Here is a 25,684-nt window from a genome sequence, read left to right on the forward strand (position 1 = left end):
GAGGCGCTTCCCCCTTCGCCATCCTGTCCTCCCCGGATGCCGCGCATATTTGGGACGCCGCCCAGCTCCACCCCGCACTTTAGAGAGGCGCAGCCGACGGCTCCGGAGCGCAGACAGAGCAGAGGAGGGAAGACCAGGCCGGGAGTCGCGCCGCCGCCGCCGCCACCGCCGCCGACTGCCAGGTGAGTCCCGGGCGCGGAGTTGGCCAGGTGGGCAGGGGCGCCGGCGGCAGCGGAGGGCAGGGCCGCGTCCCGGAGGGCTCTGAGACCACCCACCCCCGGAGACCCACGAAGGACTAGGACGCGGAGAGCGGCAAGGACGCGGAGGGGGCGCCCGCTCCATGGGCTTGCCGGCCTCCAGGCGGGCCCGGGAGATCTCCCGGAATCACGCCTGACCTCCGCGAAAGGCTGGGCTTAGGAGAGGGGCTCGTTAAAGAGGGGCTGAGAGGTGTGGGGGGGGGGGAGGCAGAGGAGGACGCGGGAGGTCCGCGATGTTCTTCGCCTGGTCGGTCTCTTGTGGGCGCCAAGATGCTCAGGGTGGGTGGAAGGATGGGCAGGTGGATGGAGAGACGCCGGAAACCGGGCTGTTGTCGTGGCGATTGTGCCGGGCAGTGTGTTGCCCCTCGGGGCAGGGGACTGGGGCCCGGAGCCCGCCTGGCTGGGTTAAGGAGTGACCCCGATGGAGCCTGAATGATGCATCTCTAATGATGCATCTCCGAGCCAGGCGGAGTCCGCGGGGCGGTGGAGGGACGAGCGCGACTCGCGAGGAAGTCGGACAGGTTGCTGGCAAATGGCCGATGCGGTAGGAAGTGAGCGGGGGGGGGGCGGGAGGCGCCGGGAGGAGCGTGGGAACTCCGCGCCCTGTGGCCGAGGGAGGCTGGCCGTGCGGGCAGCGGGGCTGACCTCGGATCTGGCAGACCCGGGTTCAAATCCTCCCTTCTGCGGTGGAAGCTCGACGGGTGCCCTCGGGGCAGTCCCACGCTCTCAGCCCTGCCTACCTCACAGGGCCGCTGTGGTGAGGAGGAAAGGGAGGCGGGGAGAACGGCTGGGAGCCGGCTTTGGGACTCCTGCAGGTAGTGAAAAGGGGGGGGGGTCCAAACCCCCAGCTCTTTTTCTAGCCTACCTCACAAGGTTGTGGTGAGGCTAAAACAGAGGGAAACTCTGTGAGCTGCCTTGGGCCCCCGCTGGGGAGAAAGGAGGGGGTGTAGATGATAAATAAAATGAATTCTGGTGGCGAAACCTGACAGGACGCCTCCCTAGACACCTGCTCCAGGTGCGGGAAGCACACCAAGGCTCTCTCTTCTCCGGCGTGGCATATTTTGGGAGGCATTCTTCCCCTCTCGCAAGGCCAGTTGCAGCCATGGCCCTCGTGATGCAATCTGACAAGCACCCCCATCAGGCAGGTTAGGCAGAGGCCCTCTCCCAAGATCTCGGCAGAGCGGAGCTCCGAAAACTGGGCTGCAGCATCCCATAAAACCTCGCCGTAATAAGCAGGGGAGAAGCGATTTCGGAAACGGCTTTTGCTGCCAAGAGTCATCAAGATGCAGGACGCAGGCGAGGGAAGGAAGGAAGGAGGGGGCTGGGCCCCAAGGAGGGTCTTTCAGTTTCGGGTGAGGCCGGAAAGAACTCAGGCCTGATGTTGGGGTGGCAAACGGAGGAAGGGTGCAGAACTGGGGAAGGAAGGAGGGGGAGTGAGAGGATGGGGGGATTGGAACCCGCTACCTCAAAGGGGAGTCTGAAGACATTGATATTGGGGGGAAAGACAACTGGGGGGGGGGGGCATGAGAAAGGCTTCTCAAAGCATGGCAGGGGAGCCGAGAGTCAACCAAGAGAACTTTTTCTCTCTCTCTCCTGAAAGACCAGAAGCCGAGGGCATCCAGTGAAGCGGATGGGCAGTAGGTTCAGTAGACAAAACTTTACACAGAGAGTGGCTGAAATGTGGAATGCACTGCTGGGAGGATGGAGAGGTGGCCCCGGGAATAAGCAGCTTTCAAAGGGGATTAGACAGATGCGTGGCTCCGAGCCATGGTGACTGATGGGAACCTCCACATGCCGAGGCACTAAACCCCCGAATCCCAGAGCCGGGAGGCAATATCAGGGGAAGGCCTTGGCCCCTCTGCCCTGGTTGTTCCCCGTGTGAGGCTGGAGGCTGCACCAGAGGGACTGCTGGTCTGACCCAGCAGGGCTCTCCTGATGTTCTTGAGGAGGGCCTTCCTGAAAGGTCACATGCAGAGTTTCAGGCGGCAGTGCTTTTTGATTTTAGTCTAGCGGCTGATTTCTGGGAGGAAATGGAAATGTCAGGCAGCAAATGTTCACAAGCCACAGGACCTTGCCTGCTTCATCCCATCACAAACGCATGAAGCTGCCTTTTACTGAGTCAGACTTTGGGTGTACAAGAATCACCATTGCTCAACTGGTAGTCAGTCTCCCAGCCTCAGCTCCTGGAGATGCTCAGACTTAAACTGGAGATGCCAGGGACGAAACTGGGGACCGTCTCTCTCAGAAGCTCGGCCACTGAGTCGCAGTCCCATTCAAGGCAACGAGATGGCACTTTGCACATGCTCAGAAATGCTCTCATTTTCTTGGCCTTGTAACCCAAAGATTTAGGTGGGGCGCCAGTCGGTTCTCACTCCCTTGCTGTGTGGGGTTACCCAAAGTTATCACATTTCCTGAGCTCTGTTCCTCTTTCTGTTCTTGGGACTCTGAGGAAAGGTTTCTGTGCTTAGCTGGGGGGAGTTTCCAGCAGGGTTTCTTTGTTTCTAACAACTGTATAGCAGACAGAAGTTTTACAGGTGCTGCTTTTCTCAGCATGGCCAAAAAATACCCTTCCTCCAGTTAGACTGTTTTTTTTCCCCTGCAAGAAAAGGATTCTTATAGTGTGGTTTATATTTCTAAAGTTTGATTCTATTTGATTAAGCCCAAGTGGTTTAATAGAATGAAATTTCTATTATTATAATAATTGTCATTGTTGTCCCATTCTCTTCTCCCCCTTTTATCCTCACTACAACCCAAGCTTCCACAGCAGTGTAGAGATTCCAGCCCAGGTCCCCTAGATCCTGGTGCCACCCCAGAGAAGCATTTTGTGGGATCCAAGATCCTGTGCCCTGTGCCCGATGCAGGAGAGCCAAGATCCCTGGGTTCTCATCTCTGGCTCGAGGGCTCACATGGATTGTCTCATTGTCATTCGTGGCTCAACCGGAAACACAATTTCACCTGCACCATCCAGATGAACCTGCAAGGCCCACAGGTCCTCTCTCTCCTGGTGCAGAGACATACACACCTTGTGACATTAGCTCACCCAGGCTGTCCCCATTGGGTACCGGGCAGGGACAAGGGCGGGGCCCAGAAGAAGATGACTACCTTTTTCCTAACCGAGGGATGTTCCCAAAGATGCCCTCGCCAACACCGTAGGCACACCCCGGGCAGTTCTCCACGCCTCACTTCATTCCTGAAAACCTCCTATCTCTGCAAGGTTTGAGATGGCCCTAAAAACCCACTGCCCAAGAACTCATCCAGAATACTCAAGGGCCTCTGAGCATGTGCAGAATGTATTCAGTTCTTTCCCCCCCAACAATCTGGCATAATCTCGCTCGGTTTTACGGTCTGTGTGATGACAACATCTCTTCCTAATCCCTTTGTTTTCCTTGGCTGAAGTAGCTTTTTCTTGATTTGTAATCTGTGGCCACGGACTCCTGTAAAAAGGCAGATCTGACAGTGCCTTGATGGGTTTACTAATTTTATGGTTGCCGCCTGACGGTTTTACAGCCAGTCCGTTGGCTTGACGAAGGTTTTGCCATGAGCTTTGGGGGAAGCGGAATATACAACCCAGCCACGCCGTCCGTTGGGTTTTCAAGGCAAGCGACGGACAGAGGGGATTGGCTGTGGATTGGCTGTTGATTGTTGTAGTGACACTGGCCTTCCCCAGTGGTCTCCCATCCAAATCCCAATTTTGTGGGATCCAGGATCCTGTGCCCTGTGCCCGATGCAGGAGAGCCAAGAAGTTAAACTTCTAAAATCCGATGAAATTGGGCTGGCCTCAGCTATAAAGCCATTGATACCGCCTTCGATCCGTTAGTAGTAGGACTCATTTGAAACAGAAACGTCACACTTGTGTGAGTGCAGCGTGGATAAATGAACGCAGAAGTTTGGTGGAAGCCTGTAAGTTGGAATCTCAGCAAAGGAATGCCCCCTCCAATCCGTGCAACAGAAGCCGTACAAAAACTAAACAGCAGTATTTTGTTCAGCTATAAAAGACACATGTTTAGAAGGGAGGGTTATATTATTCTGCTGAATGCTTCCCCTTATCTTTTGGGCTTGGTTTTTTGGCAAGGATGTGGTTTTGGGAAAGGATGGGCGGTATTAAAAGCACCGTTGCAAAAAAGTAGATTCACATGACACGGACTGGCCGTCTTTTGCTTTTTCAGCCCCTCATGCGCGTGAGAGACGATCACATGCGAGCGGTGGGTGCATGCGGTGGTCACAGGCTAGAGTCCAGCAATAGCTCTGCTGGGGCGGTGGGTGGAGCCCACTGGGGAGAGGCCATGGGGAGGAAAGGTCAACCCACAAGCCCTCGCCTGGAGCCAGGTGGAGAAGGTCTATCATGACAGCTCTCTGGTGTCACGTCTGCCCCAAGATGCTCGGTCCAAGTACACTGATGGGGATTTGAATACATCACCATGAAATCAACACCTTGCAAGTAACAAAGAAGACTCCCCGAGGACTTTAGGGAGGAAAGCTTGGGGCAAACCCACTCCCTCCTGCAGGGAGCTGCCAGCTACAGGATGAGAAATCCCTGGGGTTTGGGGGACGAGGCCTGCGAAGGACAGAGCTTGAGGAAAGAGATCGGTGGGCTACGATGCCATCGAGTTCCCCCCCCCTCTGTGATTGATGAACGGGGGCCAGGAGCACCCCCCAAAATCAATCCAAGACCAGCACCAGGTCATTCATTGAACTCCTGATTTGGTTATTTATTCACTTGCTTCCTCTCCCACTTGTCTCTCAAAACAGCTTATGTTGTTCTCCTCTCTTCCATTCCATAACCACAACAACAAGCCTGCGAGGTAGGCTAGGTTGAGAGAGAGGGGCTGGTCCAGCCAGTGGGGATTTGAACGCTCTGACCACTACACCACTGGCTCTAGTCGCTACACATCCCAGGGACTAAATTTATCTGAATAGGCTGCAAGGCTGGGGGTTACATTTTCAACTCTAAGCAAAGACATTTCTGTCTTTTCTTGGTTCACCGTCTGCAAGGCCTTCTCCCTTCTGTTTGCGTCCGCTGCCTTCGTCCCCTCCTTCCCCTGGAGGTTTTGCAACCTCTGTCAACATCTGGGCCACAGTTATCCAGGACAAAGGGCAGAGATTTGTTGTTGGACCTCCAGATGAACTGGTTGGCCACCATGTGAGAAGACAGGATGCTGGACTAGGTGGATTCTTACTGGTCCGATCCAGCAAGGCTCTTCTGATATTCTTATGAATGCCTCAGCCTCTATGCTCTGTTGTTGGACCTCCAGAGGAACTGGTTGGGTATAAGACAGGAGGCTGGACGAGATGGACCCTCACTGGTCTGATCCAACAGGGCTCTTCTGATGTGCTTAGGAGTTCTGATAAAACTTTAGCGGGAAATAGCTGGGCATTGGTCTCGGTTTGGTCTAGCCTAGAGAAGAGAAGAAGAAAGACTAGGGACCAGCCAGGGATACTTTTTGTGCTATGAAACACGCTTCAGTAGGGACAGAGAGGAGCTGGAGGGGATACAGACAGAAGAAAGAACCTGAGCATCAAGGGTTAGTGCCGGGCTCAGTCTGAGGGGCCCGTGTTCGAATTACGTTCTATGGAAAAGTGAAGAAATATAGGAGATCAGATAATGGTCGTCTCCAGAGAATAGCTAGAGGGGATGCATTTGGGGGCAACTGCCCCTCAAAAAGCCATGTCCCACTTCTGAATCCCCAGCTTAAAAAAAACAAAAGTTTCTAGCCCTTTTTGTTACTGAGAGAAAAGGGGGAAGATGTGGCACTGTTTGTTCTGATTGCGGAGAAGCAGCAGCTGCAAGATGGGTGCCTGCCGCTGAGCCAGTTAACCTCTTTGTGACCAAAATAGTTCTTTTCTCCTCTGCCCCATGGCCTTTTCTTCCTGGACCCTTGGCTTCTTTCTGGCTTGCTCTTCTCCTTTTAGCATAGTGTGAGAGCCAGCATGGAGAGCCAGCCCCTCCTCTTGTGGGAGGTAGGGAAGGTGACTGGAAGTCACTTTGAAGCTCCTTTGGGTAGTGAAAGCTCCTTTGGGTAGTATAGCAAACCAGGCTCTTCTTCTTTTTCTCACCGGTAAGAGAGAACTTCAAGCAGAACCCTGCAGAGAGATTTAATCTACACTGAGGGTGCTTGCCTTGTCTTTTTGTGGGGGGGGGAATCTGCTTCAGGAGTTGGGGGCACGGGAGGCCTACAAATGCACCCCCCAGAGCACAGTCTCTGGTTTGAAACTCTAAGGCTGCGATTGCCTCTGAGCATGCGCAGAATACCTTTTCCTCACCCATCAGCATCTCGCAGCGCACAACCACTGAGGTCTTGGAGAGGCTCTCGAGAGATCTGTGCCTGGGAAAACAAATCCTCCGACTTCTGAGACTGCACACTCTCCGTGGGTCGAGGAACTCTCCCTCACTCCACCTGCCCCGAGCCAAACAGGAAGGGAGGGCTATAAAAATAAAACTGTTATTGATATTATTTTTGCACAGGGTTATCAACCAGAGATAATGAGTTCTAGGAGGGAAGAAGTTATTTGCCGGCTGATGTAGCTGAGGAGCTCCTCTTTTATTAATGCAGTGATTAATTGCCGTTTTCCCCACCCCACAGCCTTCCTGCAGTCTTAGGTTCCTGCAGTCTTAGCTTCCTGTGAGCTGAGATGGTGCAGACGCACTCCTGCCATGTGCACTCCTATGCAAATCCCTCTTTCCTGGAGAGCTCGGGAGGTGCCTGACTGCAGCTAATCGCCTTCGGCATGCCAGGACCCCTTTCGCCACCAGCAGGGGATGGGGGGAAAGGGTCACCAGCTCCAGGTCGGGAAATACGTGGGGCTGGAGCTGGGGGAGGACAGGGACCTCTGTGGGGTAGAATGCCACAGAATCCACCCCGCAGGGGGACCGATCGCCGTAGTCTGAGGATGAGCTGTAATTCCAGGGGATTCCCACGTCCTCCCTGGAGGTTGGCATCCCTGGATGCTCAGGCACTGGAGACAGATGGGGCATCTTCTCTGGTGGAATTCCTGCCTGTTAGGTCAGCGTTAAAAGCTATTTGACTGTGGAAAGTTTGCCAGCAGGGCAGGGCGGTTTTGAGGTGAGAAGGGTGAGGATGGGGCAGCCCGGCGTGTCTTTTGAGGTTTGGACGGAGAAGGAACTGGTCCAGGAACAAGCCACACATGGGCTTTCCGGCTTGAATAACTGTTCTGCGGATCAAGGTTCGAATCCAGGCCAACAAAGTTTAATTCTGATCCTAAGTTTCCATAGGCATGCACCCTCCCTCAGATGCTATTAAATGGGAATTACCAGTCCATACATGTAGGTAGAGAGTGAGAAGTAAATAAGCATTCAGCATAACGAAGGTGTTTTCGGGGACCAAACAGGAATAACAAGCCGAGCATATGAGGCTGCCATTTGTGTGCGTTTAATTCCTGATTGTGGGGGAGGGATAGTGAATGAAATAAACCTGTCAAAACTGGAGATTAATGGGCAGATGTATCTTTGATTGTGGAATGCTACATGTAATTCATTGATTTTATTTATTTATAAAGGAATTTATTCCCACACCTTTGCCTGAAGGTCCTGGGACAGATCACCAACACAGAATAAAATACAGTAAAACATTTTAAAGCATAACCTCCCTCCTTGGCACACAAATTAACGGAGACCCTGCCCTTATGCACAATCCTGTTCCTCGCAGGCATCTTTAAAGCAGGGCAATTGGCTGTATCCACAGACCAGAGAATTACAGACCAATCTACTATTCCAAAATACATTACATTCTACTAGTCATTATATTCCATTACAATTTACTATTCTAATATATTATTGCAAATAAGAGATAAAATAAACATACAGGGATTGTTGGAAAAGCAGGCGTAAGGGCTGAATGAGGTAGGAAATATGTAGTGAGATAAGAAACCAATATCCCTGTTAAGTCCTGGGGTTTCCCTTGTTTTGAGTGTTATTATAACTTGTTCTGCAGAAGACACCTTGGCATCTCCCTTTCCCGGAAAAACCAGATAGCAATACAGATATGCCTCAAAAAGGAACACAGCTGTCCTGGGAGCTGTGCCAACTTCGGTCCCGGCAGCCAGTTGCAAATGCCTATCATTTAGAAGAAGAAGAAGAGGATGAGTTGGTTTTTATACCCCACTTTTCACTGCCCGAAGGAGTCTCAAAGCAGCTTACAATTGCCTTCCCTTTCTCTCCCCACAGTGACGCAGGTGGGGCTGAGAGAGCTGTGATAGCACTGCTCTGTGAGAAGAGCACTATCAGGGCTGTGATGAGCCCAAGGTCACCCAGCTGACTGCATGTGGAGGAGCGGGGAGTCAAACCTGGCTCAGTAAATTAGAAGTCACTGCTCTTAACCATGACACCATGCTGCTCTTAACCATGACACCTTTTCACCTTTTCCCAAAACCTATCACTCTTAGGCTCTTATTTATTTATTTTAGATTTTTTATATTGTCCTTCCATACTGCTCTGGGCGGTTTACACAGAACATTACGTGGAAATAAAACGAGCAGACAATAATAACTGCATAAAACAAAACCACACTCTAGGGCAGGGGTAGTCAACCTGTGGTCCTCCAGATGTTCGTGGACTACAATTCCCATGAGCCCCTGCCAGCAAATGCTGGCAGGGGCTCATGGGAATTGTAGTCCATGAACACCTGGAGGACCACAGGTTGACTACCCCTGCTCTAGGATATATAAGCACGTTAAACTGTCAAAGAAAAACCACTAGCTAATTGTAAACGAGCTCGTGGTAATTATTCGGCTGATTAGCCGTTCTCCTAATCCTTCTGTGACTCTTTTCCCATCCTCGAAGTCAGATCCTGCCTGCCGTCTTCTCTGAACCGTTGTCGGCCTCTCTGCGGCTCCTAACCGTGACGCGGTCTCTTCTCCCCCCTTCAGGAACCATGCCAGTGCCAGACCCACGGGGAGATGCCGGCCGATGGGCCAACGCCAGTGCCCGCATGCGAATGCCCAGCCAGCCAGAGGTGCCCCCCAGGAGGAGGAAACGGAATTGGTTTTACAGATGTTGCCGGTGCTGCTCCAGGCAGGGGGATGATGCCGACTGGGGACCCGCACCAGGGGAGGTGCCCGGAGCTCGGCGTCCAGAGCCCGTCATCCGTGGTAAGTGAGCAGCGAGGAGGGCGTCAGCTGGGGGAGAAGGCCGAAGCCCAGAGAGGGGATTGCAATGCGGCTGGCCTTCTGTAGAGCAAGCAATGTCAAATGCACCATGCCCAGGCTTTCTCAACTATATGGTTTTTAAAAAATTAGTTGGACAATATGATCATATATGGTTATGTCGACCCACCCACCCTGTCCCAAAGTGGCCAATGAGGGGGTGGAAAGGGGAGAGGCCCCGGGCATAAAAATCCTTCTTGACTGAGGCTCATTGCATATGATGGGACCTGGAGCCCAGAGAGGTTGGGGCTCTCCTTTTAACAACTGCCAGGGGGGCATGGGAGGGGGTGATGGGCGGCCGGGATACAGGGGACAGCCCTGCCATGGCTGGTCTCCTTTCTCCAGGGTCGCAGGCAGAGGGTTGCTGTGGGGGAGAATCAACTGTGAAGCTGCAAACTCCACTCCAGAGTACCCCACGGTGCGGTCCTCTCCACCACCTTACTTAGCATCTTTATGCGCCCTCTTGCCCAGTTGGCCTGGGGGCTTTGGGCTTGGGCACCACCAGTACGCCAGTGACACCTAACTCTAGCTCCTGCTGGCCGACTGTCTCCCGGAAACCATCGCCAGATGTGTGGAAGTGGTGACAGTCCGGCTCAAGCAGAGTTGCCTGAAACTCAACCCCTCCGAGCTGGAGTGATCCTGTGGCTGGGTTGGAAAGGCCCGTGCCCTGACTAGATGGTGTCCAACAGTAACTAAATGAATAATAAAAGTTTTGACACTGAGACGTGACTTTAAAACAGGCAGCCCTTTTGGGGATTAACAGGGCAATCCTAAAAATATGTTACTGCAGTCTAAGACCCAGAATCTTAAAACGCTGTGCTCTTTTTAAAAACCATCCTGCTAGACCAGGGGTAGTCAAACTGCGGCCCTCCAGATGTGCATGGACCACAATTCCCATGAGCCCCTGCCAGCGAACGCTGGCAGGGGCTCATGGGAATTGTAGTCCATGCACATCCGGAGGGCCGCAGTTTGACTACCCTGTGCTAGACGGAACCACGGTCTGAATTTGCTGAAAACTGATTGGCGATTGGACCCGGGTGGGTGGCAGGATTGGTGTGAAGCCAGGGGAGAGGGGGTGGCCAAATTGGGGCTCCCCAGCTGTCCACGGACCACAATTCCCATCTTTGCGCAGAGGGCATGCTGGTGGTCAGCGGCATCGACATGATGAGCGGCCGCTCCGGAAGCAACCGGTGCGACCACCACACGGACGAATACGAATACGACAACCTCATCGTCCGGCGAGGACAGCCCTTCGACATCCGGCTCCAGTTCCAGCAGGATTACAACCCCGAAGAGCACCGGGTGTGCCTCGAGTTCCTCATCGGTGAGTGGCCCTGGGCAGGGACGTCCGGTCTCCGAGGGGGGCCCCTAAACCCTTTGCTGCACGGATCCCAGGGGGGGGGGGGGTGGGATTTCTCCCTTCGCTCTAGATTTGTCACCTGGGGATTTCCCACTATTGTACCCGATCTCCAGACCAACTACAGCAGCTCCCCTGGAGGAAGCAGCTGCCTTGGACCTCCCTGGGATCTCTCCCCAAGCCCTGTCCTCCTGAGACAAAGTGGATCTAATGGATCCCAGGTGTGAGAAGGGGATCTGTTGTTGTTTATAAAAGAGATACACGGAGTTGTTTTCTTGATGCTTAATAGATAAACTCCGCTGGTGTTGCTTCCAGGGGTAGAAATCGACCCGAAACTCACTGGGGCTGAACCCTGGAATTTGTTTCCAAAACTGAGGCTACGCATTGTGCAGTTTTTGAGCAGGGGCCGTCTATCCCACCCCGGTGACAAACCAACCAGTCCCCACGTACTTGAGAGGAAGGGATCAGAGGGTGGATTCCCTGCATTCTCCTTTAGGTAGCCATCCCCCCCCCCCTGCCCAGCTTGTGCGGCTGAAGCACAGACAGGCATTCCACAGGGAGCCTTCTTCCTGCGCCTCTGTGCCGAAGAAACACCAGTTGGATTTCGACCTGTTGTGCAGCCATTTCAGGGGGAAGAGTCAGGTGGGGAAAACCAGGTGGGGACTCTGCCCTCGAACACCTGTAGGATGGCGCTGCCAGTGTGCATCTTACTGAGGGCCTCTCTGCCCACACAGGGCTGCCAAGAAGGGAGGGGTGACGAAAGACAGCATTTTCCGGTGGAACTGGTCCGTCCGTGACTCCGTCTTATCGTCATCCCTCCTGTCAAGTGGGAAAGGAACTTGGCCTCCCTGAGCAAGGGTTGCTAAATCCGCCCAGGAGCCGGCTGTGGGCTGGAAGCGGCTCCCTCGGCCAAGCGCAGAGACAGGACCTCCCCTCTAATTAAGCAGGTGGTCTCTCAGCCACCCGCCCCCTTCCTGTTCTCCCTTGCCCCGGGGGCCTTGCAGGCTGGGATCCCACCCAGTGATTAGCTCTCTGCTCTGTAATTTCTCCAGCTGGCGACCGGGACGGGGGTCTCTCCATGAGAGGAGGCCAAAACCACCGCCCCTCTGGGGACAGCCACCCAGATGCTTCCCATCCGGCTGCTGATGTGGCATCTGGGAAGGAGGCAGCAGAAAGCCAAGTGACCCTTCCCTCACCCTGGAGATGAGGCCGGAGGAGCCCAGGTCTCCAGACGGGTTGTGGGGCTCTCCAAGTTTGCCTTCACAACGGAGGGTCGGAGGCAGCTGTGGGTCAAGGAGGGAGCCTCTGCGGGGCCTGCAGAAGGTCCTGGGTTCAGCCTGGAGTTGGCAACCTTTGGCTGAACCCATCCCTTCTCTTTGCAGAAGTGCCCTCCAGTGGAGGCACCGGATCCCCCAGCCCCACAGGTCAAATCTCCCCACTGGAATTGCTATAAATACCCTCAGTTCCTTCTCGGTGGCAGGCAGGAATGTTCCTTCTTCCTGACTGAGGCAGGCAGGCATCCAGCAGGTGCAGCCTTTTCCTTTCCTTCCTGCCGGGGCAGACCTCTGCCAGATCCCTGCCTGTTTTCCTAGACATTATTGCCAGAAACGAGGTGACACCAACCCCCAGGCAGGACAGGGCCGGGGGAAGAGCCGGGAGAAGGTTCTTGATGACACAGAATCAGACTCTCATGCCAGCCGGGACGTGAGGTGTGGGAGGGAGCCGAGAAGAAGATGCGCAGCCACACCCCGCGGGAGAACAGGTTTTGGTCTCTCCCCTTCTCTGCCTGAACCTGCCGTTCGAGGCGGCTGGGATAGGAATGAATCCCGAGCCCCAGCTTCCCTCCCAAGGACACGATGACGGCACCTCACGGAGCCAGTGATGCTCTCTGCCGACAGGTGGGTGGGGCCGTCCATCTTCGACGGGCCCCTAACTTTGGAGTTCTTTTCCAGAAATGCTGACTCAACACCAGGTGCCAGCTGCAGCATAGAACGGGCCCTGCCGCTGCTGTTTCCCCTCGCAGCAGAGCTGCCCGATTAAGAACAGAAGGGCAGCCATGTTGGGCCAGGCCAGTGTCATACAGTGGCCAAAACCCAGGGGGCATCCAGAGGTCCACCAGAGGACCCCCTGCCCCCACCCACCATGGTGCGCTGCAGTCTCAAGGAGTGCGTTGCATGGATGTCTCCCTTCCTTACAGACCCCCCTGGTTCATAGGGCACAGCCAGAGAGTTGAGGGGCCAGAAGGGACCTGCAGGAACGGGGAAGGGCCATTTGTGGGATGCACATTCCTGCTCCCCAAATCCGGGTGGCCTCCTTGTCATCCGATGCAAATCCATCGCTCGTTATGCAAAGGGATAATTGCGGCCTTGCCTCAGTCCCCGAGAGGGAACTCAGGAGAGAAGCTCGGATCAGGGAGCTCCTTTTCACCGGTTCTTTTGTTCCCACGTCCCGAGAATGTGTCAATCAAAGTGATGGCTTTGCCCACTGGCTAGAGCAATGGAAGGCGGGAGCCGGCTCTTAAGGGGCATCTGGCCCCATATTGCTGGATCTGCAAGGACAAGAAGTGTCCTTCCCCCTTGGGATCAGAACCAGCTGGACGATCTGGCAAGAACCCCGGCAAAACCCAGATTGCCGAGACATCTTAGTGACCATGGCTAGGCGGAGAGTTGCAAAATAGATCTCAGAGATGCCGAGCCAAGAGGCTGAAACTTCTGGCGCTGGGACCGTTGGGGTGGCAGCCCGGTAGGATCAGAGAGGGGCGTGCCGAGCCCTCTGCTTCTCAGGCTGATGGGTGCCGAGAAGGGGACAGTCGAGCGCCACGTTGGGGACCCCTCCCCTAGCTCATTAATCCGGCCAGCCTGGCTGCTTAAGAACATCTCTCTCATTGGCCTGACCTGCAAGGGCTTTATGGGGTTCCGAGGTCATGTTTGGACCCTTTTGGACTCCTGGAAAGAACTCGAGTTTGACAGACACACACAGCGGAGGAAAACACTTCTCTCTCTCAGACGCTTCTTCGCCCAGCCCCTAATTTCTCCCCTCTCTCTCTCTCTCTCTGACAGGGCCCTCTCCGCAGACCTCCAAGGGGACACATATCCTGGTCCCGGTGGGCACCCGGCTGTCGGACCGGAGTTGGGCGGCTGAGTTGCTCGACTGGAACGGGAACACCATGAGCCTCCGCGTCACCACGGCCCCCTCCGCCGTGATCGGCAAATACCAGTTTAGCGTCAAGACGCGGAGCAAGGCGGGCGAGTACCAGGCGCCCTTCGACCCCCGCTACGAGACGTACGTCCTCTTCAACCCCTGGTGCCCCGGTGAGTATTCGGGAAGGAGAACGCTGCATCGCCAGGGAGGGCAGGACGGGCACAGCTGTTAGGGCTGCCGATATCGTTGCCAACCGTCTTGAGGAATGCCTGGAGATGTCACGGTGAAATCCAGCCGGATTTGCAACCTCGGCGAGGCATAATGCTTCCCCCGCCTGCGCCCCCACCCTGGTTGATTCCGATTCTGCAGGCCGTCCTCATAATAAGCAGGGATCGTCCTGTTGACAGAGTTTGCTCCTTCTGGTTCTCGCCTGTATCGTCTCGTACGAAACCCAACTGCAGCCGTTGGGAACAGGTTGTGAGGTGGTGATAAACTGGACAGGGTTAGCAAGCAAAAGGAAGCGCTGGAAAATCCCACCCGAATCAACAGGAAAGATTTCGCGTTCCAAACTCTCCCGTAGATAATGGTGACGCTTCACTTTGTTCGGGCCTTATCTGAAAGACTTTAAAAGGAAATAGCGGCCTGCAGAAAGAGACTAGCCAGAAACCCCCGGCCCTGTTTAAGCTCTCACGGCACTCTTGCGCAGCGGAGATTAGATGCGGCCTAATCAAAAAAAACATCCGGGCATTATGTCAGAGCCAGTAGCTGACTCCATGGTGGGTTCTCCTTCTTTGGAAGTTTTGAAGCAGAGGCTGGAGAGCCACCAGACAGAAATGCTGATTCTGGGAACTTAGGCAGATGGTGAGTGGGTGGGCAGGAAGGGATGTGCCAGGGTTTGTCTCTTGTGGCCCTTCCTTGCAGACCCAGGGGATTGCTGATCAAACACTGTGGGACCAGGAAGCAAATTTCTTCCAGGCCAGACTGGAGAGGGATTCTGTGTGTGTGTGTGTGTGTGTGTGTGTGTGTGTTTTGGGGGGGGGGGCTCATCAGGGCATGGAATTGAGGTCACTGTGGGTGGGCAGGGAGTTGTGAATTTCCTGCATTCTGCAGGGGGTTGGATTAGATGGCCCTGGAGGTCCCTTCCAACTCTATGATTCAGGACAGACTGGACTTTCCACTTGCTAGAAATCTCCTCTTAGGGGAGGGTCGCTGGGGGCCAGGAGCACTACCAGCATTCCTGGGCAAGTCAATGCCCGTTGGCATTCTTGCCATGGTACAAGTCTGCGGGTGAACAAATCCTGCAGCCCAATTGGTGCCCGCACTGCAGGGGGCCACTTGATTCAGCTCACTCTGGGGCTGTTTAACAGTTGCTGAGTTTGGAAATGCAGGGAGAACAGGGCGCCAGACTGCTAAAAAAAAAATAATAGCGTTATTGTGACGAGAAACAATTTTGTGCAGACAGGAGAAGAGAGAGAAAGACCTAACTAACACTTCTGCCTGTACTCTGCAGTCGTTCTGTCTGTTGTGTTCAGGAGGCAAGCAGAGAGGAAGTTGTGCTCAAAGAAACAGGAAGTGTCCCGTTGAGCCAATCAGGATGCTGGAGGAGATAAACCGAAAAATATTAGGAAGATCCCGATCTAACTCTGTCAAATGCCCATCTCCTCTGATGCCCCCTGAAGAAGATTCTTTATGTGTTGTGGAATCCTGCATATTCCAACTCTTCACAACCCCTGTCTGCCCTTGTGGCTAGCTTGGAAAAAACTCTGAAAGGAAATTATTCCAGATTTGGCCGCTCTTCCTTAAGGGCTCTGGTCTTGACTCTCTACACTGGCAGCCACAAATCACTACTGGAGAGGGTGGAGGCCTGCGGCTCCCTCTCTTTGTGCTCTTGGCATGAGAAGGGATGAACGTTGTCCAGCTCTGTTGCTTCTGGAAGGGAATCAGTGGGGCAGGGTGGGCGTTCCAGGCGCTGAGACCCCCCCACCCGCACCGCCTTATCTTGGTCCCACAGCCCCATCCCTGTTTCCTCCCTGACCCCTGACAGGCAGGAAGAGGCAGGCCCCAGGGTGGGGAAGGGGAATGCGTTCCCTCCCATCAAGCATGTTGGAGAGAGGCCCAAAGTCAACAACCCCCCTGGCGCGCCAAGGGCCCTGGAGAAGGCAAACGGGCAGGCCGGGGAGTGCTCGGAGAGAGGCCGAGAACAAACGTGTTGTCCGTCCCTGCCAGGACCGTCAAGGGCTCTTTGGGAGGGGAGACGTAGGAGAACATCGAGGCAGAATCGGACAGGAATTTTGCAGCACCTTGAAGAATATTTGCACTGCAGCTCAAGGCCACTTCAACATAAAGGATTCTCCGCCCTTTACTGGGGCACAGGGAGGGCTGCCGATCTCCAGGTTGCTGAAGGAATGGAAAAACCGCGAGGGGCAAACAGAAGCGAAGCAGGCTTGGAATTTGTTTAAGGCCCTTGAAAAAGGGAAATGGTCTTTCACAGAACCACCTCTGGTAATAGCTGAACATAAAGCCTTGGTCGGGATTTACCACTGCGTCCATAGAGGAATTTCTTCCTAGGAGCTTCTGACGTTTCTGTGAGGGAATTTCTCTGCAAAAGCTGCCCTTGCAATGGCTCAATTAAGGTCAAAATTGATTATTACCGATGAGCGCTAGGCTGGCTTTCCATTTCAGTTGGCTTAAATCCAGACCTCGGAGATCAGTTCCCCTGCATAAAATGACTATTTTGGAAAGTGGATTCTGTGGTATTACACCCAGTGAAGTTCCTGTTCCCCTTAGGCTCCACTCCCAAATTGCCAGGAATCTCCCAGTCTGTATCTGGTCAAACTACCCCGCCCCCCAACTCATTCCGCTAGCTGGGGAGAACCTGGCAACCCCCCCTTGCTGCAAAGGTGCCACTGAGTGTTTTGAAGCTGTAGACCAGGGGTAGTCAACCTGTGGTCCTCCAGATGTTGGAGGGGCTCGTGGGAATTGTAGCCTATGAACATCTGGAGGACCACAGGTTGACTAACTCTGCTGAAGACTATCCAGCCCCCCACCACCACCACCAATGCTCACCCTCCCTGCTCTTTCTCTGACCCACAGATGACCCGGTTTACCTGCCGCAAACCGGCACTCTGGAGGAATATGTGCTGAATGAATCTGGGCGCATCTACTATGGGACTGAGTCACAGATTGGGGAGCGGACGTGGAATTACGCACAGGTAGGAGCTCCTGGGCTTGTAGGACGTTGTGTTGTTCTTTCTGTATCTACCACTGGGTGTCACTGTTGCCCCTGGAGCGGGGAATCCAGCCTGTGCATTTATGCAGGAGCTCAGAAAATAATTCCAAAGGCTGCTTGACCTTTTGGGGAGGGCGCATACTGATGGCCTGCACTCTCCCCCACCGTCCCATAATCTCCTTTCTCTTCTCCCCACAGTTCGACAAGGGTGTTCTGGATGCCTGTCTCTATATGCTGGACCGGCGAGGGATGCCCCATGCAAGCCGTGGAGACCCCATCATGGTCTCCCGTGTTGTGTCTGCCATGGTGAGACCCCAAATGGGTGGCCCCGCAAAAGGCCCTGCTCAGACAAGTAAACCTGTTGTGGGAAAACTTACCCAGAGAGGCTAACGGGAAATGCGAGATTTGGCTCTGAAACTTTTCCGCGTGGTTTGTTTCTTTCCTGTAGGCAATTAATTCTCTCTCTCTCAGGTCAACTCTCTGGATGACAACGGGGTGCTGGTAGGGAACTGGACAGGGGACTATTCCCGTGGCACCAACCCCTCGGCCTGGGTGGGCAGCAGAGACATCCTCTTGAAGTACCACAAGACTGGCTACCCTGTGCTGTACGGGCAGTGCTGGGTGTTTGCTGGAGTTGTGACCTCAGGTAGCTACCGGGCTGGGCCGGGGTTGGGGAATAAGAAGTTGGAATTGGCTGTAGGAGGGAGGGAGGAAAACAGGAGAATTTGGTGAATGAGAAAAGGAAAGGGAGGGTGAGAGAGAAGAAGGAGAGGAAGCCAAGAAGAAGCTAGGAGAGCAACGGAGGTGATCTGAACCACAAACCACAACAGCTTGTGTTGCCGGTTTCCATTTATCCCGAGCAAATGGCTGATTCTAGGGTGGATTGATTACCCCACTGAGATCCCTGCACTCCCACCCCCAGATTTGTAGGATTTCCTACGAATCAGCAGTTGGCAACCCTAACTGGGTGGCATTTCGCAAGGCCAAAGGGGAGATGCCGGACTCTTTCTTTGGGCCGACTGACCAGTGGGGAGTCCGTCTTGGCAAGCTCCGCCAACACTAAGGACTCAGCAGAACCGCGGGCAATTTGGAGGGTGTCGCGGTGGGGGGTGAGGGTCTCCCTCTCTGATGATGCTCCCTCTCCGCCCCCTCCCCAGTGTTGCGCTGCCTGGGCATCGCCACGCGGACGGTTACGAACTACAACTCGGCCCACGACACTGACGTCAGTCTCACCATGGACATTTACTTCGACGAGAACATGAAACCCTTGGAGAACCTGAATGCAGACTCTGTCTGGTGAGCGTTGGTTGACCCAAAGGGATCCCCACGAGGCTTTGTAACGGCCGGATATATGGGGGTCCTTTCCCCCAAGGAGAAACCCTTTTACTGAACAGGGGGCAATTGACCAACCCTCAAGGAGATTTCTTTGGAAGAAATATTAGGGACGTCCAAAACTCATGCCCAAGTTCCTAAGAAGTGGGAGGAGGAAAATATGCATGTTCATATATTCATGTATATGTACCTGTCCGGAAGAGGATCGGCAGGAATGTGGCAGCAGAGGGTGGCATCAGGAGCCAGTAAGCCACCCAGATGTGCTGTCACTGAGGACCCCAATGGGGCAAAACCTCCAGCTTCTTCCGGCTTAAAAGTAGCCTCCGGCCATGTGCTGTAGTATGTTGTCACCAAAGGTTTCCTGATCTGTGACAAGTATCACGAGGAGACAGCTCCTGCTTGCATATGCTGATAGGCCCCGGGTATTTTGGGGAAAGGGGGCGAAAAGATTAGTAGCAGGGAGGAAGGAAAGAGTAATTTCCCATCTTGATGGCCCACGAATGACCCTGTGTTGAGAGGGGAGCAGGTGACACAGATCTTATGACAAGCTGGCCTGCTTCTTCTAGCCTCTTCTGTCTTGTTTGGTTCAGAGGCCATTTTCTGAACAACGAGATTCCAGAGTACAATATGATATTTTATTTCTGTGGGTCTACGAGGGATGCCACTGGGGGCCAATCTAGGCAGTCCTTCTGGCCACTGAGAGGAAGCATTGCCTGACTCTCCTGGGGGGTGTATTGAGGCAGTGGGGGTGGAGAGGCCAGAATCAATATGGCTGCAGCCTAACCAAAGCCTTCCCTCCCCCCGACCCCCAATGCAGGAATTTCCATGTCTGGAACGACTGCTGGATGAAACGCCCAGATCTGCCTACGGGCTTCGACGGCTGGCAGGTGGTGGATGCTACTCCCCAAGAGTCAAGCAGCGGTACGTTGGGGAGGGCTGTCCCATGCAGTAGTCAAGACCAGGGGAGGTGGGGGGGACGAGGGTAGAGCATGAGGCCTCCGCTGTTAAATTCAGCATCCGTTCCCTTTGAGTCACTGAACCGTTTTCAATGCAATTAAGCCGGGGAAACGTCAGGCTTCCCTGGAACAATAATGTTCCAAACATCGTGAATAATTGTATGAAACGTTTTCCAGAAAATTTCTCGGAAAATGTCTGCAGCGCGGGATTTGTCACCCCACCCCCCAAAAAACAGCACCTGGCAGACATCCAGGTCTGTGTTCTTAAATTTGATCCTGAGTGCCTGATACCTGTTACCAAGAGTCCCTCAGGTCAATGGAATACCACTGGCTCTCCCAAAATCGGTGCAGAGTCCGTATTCTCTCTCATGACTCTGTGCAACTCCCAGTTCTGATCTTCTCCATCCTCTTCCTTCTTCCCCCTATAGGCATTTTCTGCTGCGGACCCTGCTCTGTTGAGGCCATCAAGAACGGTTTGGTCTACATGAAGTATGATGCCTCCTTCTGTTTTGCTGAGGTATTTTCATGGGAACCTCGCCAGAATTCTGCTAATACCTTCCCCGGGGTGACTGTCTCTGCCACAAGCCGAGTCTTCAGGACCTGGGACAGCTCCTGATTGAAAGCAGACATTGTTCTGCCTGCATAGCTAGAGTTATCTTAGGGGACAACGGAGAGGGGCGTTGCTGACTGCCTCTCTGGCACCCTCTGCAGGTGAACAGCGATAAGGTATATTGGCAGCGCCAGGCTGATGGCAGCTTCAAGATTGTCTACGTGGAAGAGAAAGCCATTGGCCACCTGATCAGCACCAAGGCGGTGGGCTCCCACAAGCGGGAGGACATAACCAGCATCTACAAACATCCGGAAGGTATGCCGGTGGGGATTCCTCAGGAGGTGGGGTCCGTGTGTGCCCCACACTACGTCAACTGAGTGGCTGGAGTATTACTTGGCCCTTCAACTTGGGGGATCCCATTTGGTCCCCCTGTAGGCCGACAGACGGGCAGCTCCCCTCCGCTGACGCCCTCTCTTTATCTCCGGTTTCTTCCCAGGATCCGAGGAGGAGCGCAAGGCCGTGGAAACGGCAGCCAAGCACGGCACCAAAGCCCACATCTACAAGAACAAAGAGTGGGGGGAGGACATCTCGATGACCGTGGACACCCAAGATGCCTACACGGGGCAGGACATCACCCTGCGGGTCAACCTGAAGAACCGGAGCGGCATGCCCCGGGATGTCTCCCTCAACCTCTTTGTGGCCGTCATGTATTACACCGGCGTAACGGGCAGCCATTTTAAGAAGGAGCAGCGGCAAGTCCAGATCCCGGCAAACGGAAGTACGGCTTTTCAAATCCCCCGCGGCGTGCTTTTATGCACGGGGCCTCCCCCCTGTTAAAACCTCCAATGTGCAGGCACACACGCAGCAAGGAGTCCCCTTGAATCCTGGTTTCACGCAGCAAATAAGACCCCGAACATTTTGAGCCTAGGGGTACTGGGTGGTGACATTTGTCGTGTGCCCTGCTGGTTGGCAGAGGGGTGGCATTCTGCTAGGAATTGAGAATCTGCAGCGGGGGCTGCCCAAGCTAGAACGTTCTGTCCCCTGGGTAGGGGGTCCCATGGGCACTGCATCGGGGGCCCCTGACTCAAAGGGAGAACTGAAGCTGAAGCTCAGCTGCCCTGGGATTAAAATGAGTGTCAATCAACACCCCCCACCTCTGCACCCAGGCAAATCTGGGTAGAATCCTAGCTGGAGGAAGAAACTGCATCCCTGGCACAGCTCAGTTCCCTCCAACACACTCGTCCCTCAGCCGAGGAGCTTGGCCAGGGGTTGGGGCCCCTCTCGGACAAGAAGGCCAAGCAGGGCGGGGCGGGGCAGGGCTGGCGACAACCCCGTGTCCACCACCAGACGGAGAGGGTGAAATGTGGGGTGTCCTGGTGCAATGTCACCATCCCTCTTCTCAGGACTGCTGCGTTCTGCTCGCCTCTTGGTGACCCAGTTTCTGTCTCCCTCCAGCCCAGACTGTCCCAATGCTCATCTCCTACGCCGAGTACAAGCCCCACCTGGTGGACCAGGGGGCCATGAAGCTCAGCATCTCAGGGAAAGTGGCCGAGACGGGACAAGTCCTGGCTAAAGAGCACACCTTCCGTCTGCGCACTCCGGATCTCACTCTGACGGTAGGACCGAGGCCAATGTTTCAGGCAGTTGGGAACCCTTAAAATGCCTGGCCCAGGAAGTATGGCCAGGATCCCTCTCGGGGTACAGGATGGCCCCGTTTCAGGATTCATGGGCTCAGAGCACCAGAGCCAGTTCAAAGATACGGGGGGACTTAGCCGAGTGCTATTGGCACTGTTACATGCGCTTCGCCCTTCCAGGGGTAGTTGGGACTGAGGAAGCGACTGAATTTTGGCAGCATGCAGAGGCAAATTGCCACAATGTCTAAGGGGACCTTCACATTTATATGGCTTGTAGTCCACACATAGGATCATAGAATCCTAGAGTTGGAAGGCACCTCCTGGGTCATCTAGTCCAACCCCCTGCACTATGCAGGACACTCACAACCCTCTCGCTCATCCCCTGTCACCTGCCACCCCCTTGAGCCTTCACAGGATCAGCCTCTCCGTCAGATGGCTCTCCAGCCTCTGTTTAAAAATCTCCAAAGATGGAGAACCCACCACCTCCCGAGGAAGCCTGTTCCACTGAGAAACCGCTCTGACTGTCAGGAACTTCTTCCGGAGGTTAAGACGGAATTTCTTTTGCATTAATTTCATCCCATTGGTTTTGGCACACATGTTCAGTGCACGATGTGCATGCTCAGTTACTAACCCAGCGTGCGTATTGCCCTTTTTTCATTCTTGAGGTCCACAAGGCACAGAAGTATGAAGACCCCCTAAGAATCACAGTGTGGAGGCCCCCCAGTACATGTGGTAGCCAGATAAGCTGCTGTTGGGTGTTCATCTTTGTTCGTGTGAATGCACCCCAAAGGGGCATGCCTTACTTCTCCCTGTGCTTCCCCACCTGGCATCCTTATCCCCAAACGCGCTTTCTTTCCTCAGTTACTGGGCCCAGCCATCGTCGGACAAGAGACCCAAGTCCAGATCATCTTCAAGAACCCTCTTCCCGTCACGCTGACCAACGTCGTCTTCCACATGGAGGGATCTGGCCTTTCCACCCCCAATACCATGACCGTGGGGTGAGTCTGCCCCACATTGCAAGCATTCAGCTAATTGCTTGCTGCCCTGACCCCGGATCTCTTTCCCCTCCCAGAACTTTGGGTAGAATCCTGACTGTGCTGCCTCCCCTTAAGCAGCCCCATGGCCTTTCCACCCTCCGCATTTCCCCCGGCAGTGACTGCATTTGTGACTCATTCGCAACGCAAAGTCCCAAGGAAGGGTCACGCCCAGGCGTGGAAAGTCCCACCCAGTTGCAGCCGAATTATGGCGACCCTGTAGGGGATTTGCAGCAAGAGAGCCACAGAGGTGGTTTTGACACGGCCTGCCTCTGCATAGAGACCAGGGGCTTCCTGAAGGGGGGTCTCCCCATCTAAGTATCCACCCAAGGTCAACGCTGCTCAGCTTCTGAGATCGGGCTAGCCTGGGACATCCAGGTCAGGGCAACGCCTGCCTTTAATTTCCTTGGTGGTCTCCCATCCGAGTTCTAACCAGGCCCAACCCTGCTTAGCTTCTGAGATCTGACAGGAGCCAGCTAGCTTGAGCCATCCAGGTTAGGATAGAGACTTCTGCGGTGAGACATAATCGTCTACACGTGAGCAAATTTTACATGAATACATGAGCTAGGTCTCCGTCCAGTGAGTATCCCTAATGGAATTCCCTGGGGTACGGAGACAGGGCTTAGCAACTCCAAGTCGACCCTCTGCCCCGTTCCTCCCTTCTGCCCTTTGTTCAGGAAGACCCCTGACTCTCTCCCGTTCTCTTTGCAGGGATATCGGCCCACACCAAACAGTGAAGATGCGCCAGACTTTCACGCCACTCCGCGAGGGTCGCCGTCAGCTGGTGGCCAGCCTGGACAGCCCTCAGCTCTCCCAGGTCCACGGCGTGCTGACCATGGATGTGGCCCCGGGACCTATGCGGGCGGGCACCTCGGCCCCTGCCCGGGCTTCTCCAGGCCTTTCCCGAGACTCTCCGGGTAGGCAGCCCACCACCCGTGGCAGCCCTGCAAACTCCCGTGCTTCTCCGGCACGGGGCTCCCCGTCACGCCAGCCAGATCCCCGCGGGTCCCCCAACGCCCGCGGGTCCCCCAATGCCCGTGGGTCCCCGGTTGCTGGCAGAAGAGAGCGGACTGGGCGCCCTGTCTGAGCCGTACCCTAGTTGCTACGTACTGTATATCGACCATGCCAGCAGAAGTGGGGGGCAAGAGGGGGGGAAGAGGGCACTGCCTGGGCCACAGAACCACAGCAGTGCCTTTTATGTGGGGGATGGAAACTGGATTTCCCAGGGAATCCCCTGTGAACCCACTGAGAAAGACCCTTCTACCACGTCTCTTTGTGCCTTATTTACCTTAGGCCTGGGGTTGCCAGGCCACCAGCTTGCTATCCCCCAAACACACTCACGTCCCTCACCTCACTCGCTATATGTATTCATCCGCTTAGGCCACCCAATGGCACTGTGATCCACCCTTTCCATTCCAGTCAAGAACCACCAGCTTTGCCCAGAGGCCATGAGCACAAGTCCTCCCCTTGCATTCCCTGAACCCTTTCACCCCCTTCCCTTGTGTGCTCCGTCCCCAGTGTGGGCCGTCTGCCCTGCCCCGTTTTCTCACCCTCAAGCTGTCAAGGGCCTCTGAAAACCACTGGCCCTGGTTGCACACCACCCCTTTCCCAAAACACTCCCCACTGATACAGGCAGCTGCACCAGGCCCTCTTTGGCAAACAGCTTTTCTGGGGCGATGAGCCCCTCCGCAATTAACCCCAAACGCCACTCACGAGCCCAGTCCTCTAGGTCTGTCCTGACAGGGTCTACTGGATCTGACCTGGACCAAAAACAAGGCTGTATTACCAGGCCCTGCCCGACCAGCTTGGAGGAGGTGAATTTGTATTGGTTAGCCTGGGGGATTTCAGGCATCGCCCTATGAATGTCCACTGACGGAATGAAACGGAGAAAGACTCAGCCACTCTTGGGATATACTAGCTGGCCCTCGGGGGTCACCTTTGCTCACGTATTTAAACGCTTGCACTTTTCCGAAGAGCCGGGGCCTTCCTCGGCTTGCCCTGGAGCGGAGCTATTAGAGGGGCTATTATATGGGCAGGGGGGGGGAGGTTGGGGAGGGGGCACGCAGCAACCTTTGCCAAGCCGGGCGAGAGCCCAACCGGACGCTTCCCAAGAAGAGACGGTTATACACGGAGACGACCAGCTAGCAAACGACGCCAAGCACGATGCTGTGACACGTTTGTGGTGATTTTTTTTTCACACCAATGCAGATATTTATTTGAAAATAAATTGTTTTGAACTCAAAATGGGTCTTGTCCCCCTGCTGTGTGGTCTTATTTCGTTGTAAGGCTTTGGGCAAAATTAAGTTTGGGAGGCAAACCAGGCAAGTAGTGGGACTTTGGGAGCATGAACCTGTGCTAAGAGATCTCCTGGCATTGCAGCCGATTTCTGGACCACAGAGATCCATTCCCTGGAGGAAATGGTCGCTTCAGAGGGTGCGTTCCAGGACATTATACGCTCCTGAGCTGCCTCACCACTCCAGGCTCCCTCCCCCAAAATGTCCAGGGATTTCCCAACCCATAGTCGGCGACCCTAATTCAGTTTGCCATGTTCCTACACATCACATTTTCTTCTCCAGTCAGCACATGCATGAAGTTACAGCTTCCATCATTTCATGGTAGCCTTGCATCCACCGCCAGTCCCTTCCTTCCATCTCATCCCATTTTGTTTGGCATGATTTTGTCTTTGCCGGACTACAAGATCCAGCATAAACTGCAGGACGTCTTGTTTGTGCTGCTGATAAAACATTCAAAGACATTTTGGGTGAGAAAAATATTAAGTCAAGTTGTTGGCTGATCAGGGTTAGGACAAGTTATAAAAGTACATTGGAGGTCCACCTCTAGATTTAGGTGGGTAGGGTGGGTGTCAGACTGGTGCAACGGAACAAAGTGTGAATCCACATCTGAATGCATATGAATGTTATCCGCAGTGCAACTTAATTTTGGCAGGGTGGTGGTGGGTGTGTTTCCCCCCACAACAGCCTGGTGCCTTTCTTCTTATCCCACTTGCCCAATGCTGTGTTCTCACAAATATCTGC

The 25,684-nt window shown here is 54.4% G+C and overlaps 1 protein-coding gene across 2 annotated transcripts; it reads left to right on the plus strand.

Moving 5' to 3' along the window:
- Nucleotides 1–24,893, plus strand: TGM1 (transglutaminase 1). 2 transcript variants are annotated; one of them, XM_077314237.1, is made up of 15 exons: nt 1–182; nt 9,141–9,362; nt 10,549–10,740; nt 13,833–14,084; nt 17,008–17,126; nt 17,342–17,449; nt 17,615–17,789; nt 18,301–18,439; nt 19,293–19,396; nt 19,860–19,948; nt 20,143–20,296; nt 20,478–20,759; nt 21,437–21,597; nt 22,477–22,613; nt 23,361–24,893. In XM_077314237.1, exons 2-15 carry the CDS (start codon nt 9,146–9,148, stop codon nt 23,734–23,736), a joined length of 2,505 nt encoding a protein of 834 aa, XP_077170352.1. In that variant the 5' UTR covers nt 1–182; nt 9,141–9,145; the 3' UTR covers nt 23,737–24,893. The 2 variants fall into 2 exon arrangements, with proteins under 2 accessions (XP_077170352.1, XP_077170353.1); XM_077314238.1 differs by lacking the exon at nt 1–182 and adding an exon at nt 6,235–6,313.
- The last annotated feature ends 791 nt before the right edge of the window (nt 24,894–25,684 follow it).

The sequence above is a fragment of the Paroedura picta genome, chromosome 16 (genome assembly GCF_049243985.1).
Source record: "Paroedura picta isolate Pp20150507F chromosome 16, Ppicta_v3.0, whole genome shotgun sequence".
Classification (NCBI taxonomy): Eukaryota; Metazoa; Chordata; class Lepidosauria; order Squamata; family Gekkonidae; genus Paroedura; species Paroedura picta.

Bases quoted from the DNA above. Each gene is read 5' to 3' on its own strand.
- TGM1 (XM_077314237.1), top strand. From the start codon at position 9,146: ATGCCAGTGCCAGACCCACGGGGAGATGCCGGCCGATGGGCCAACGCC. The intron at 19,949-20,142 runs GTATTTTCATGG...CACCCTCTGCAG, and splicing joins CCTCCTTCTGTTTTGCTGAG to GTGAACAGCGATAAGGTATA. The intron at 22,614-23,360 runs GTGAGTCTGCCC...TTCTCTTTGCAG, and splicing joins CCCAATACCATGACCGTGGG to GGATATCGGCCCACACCAAA.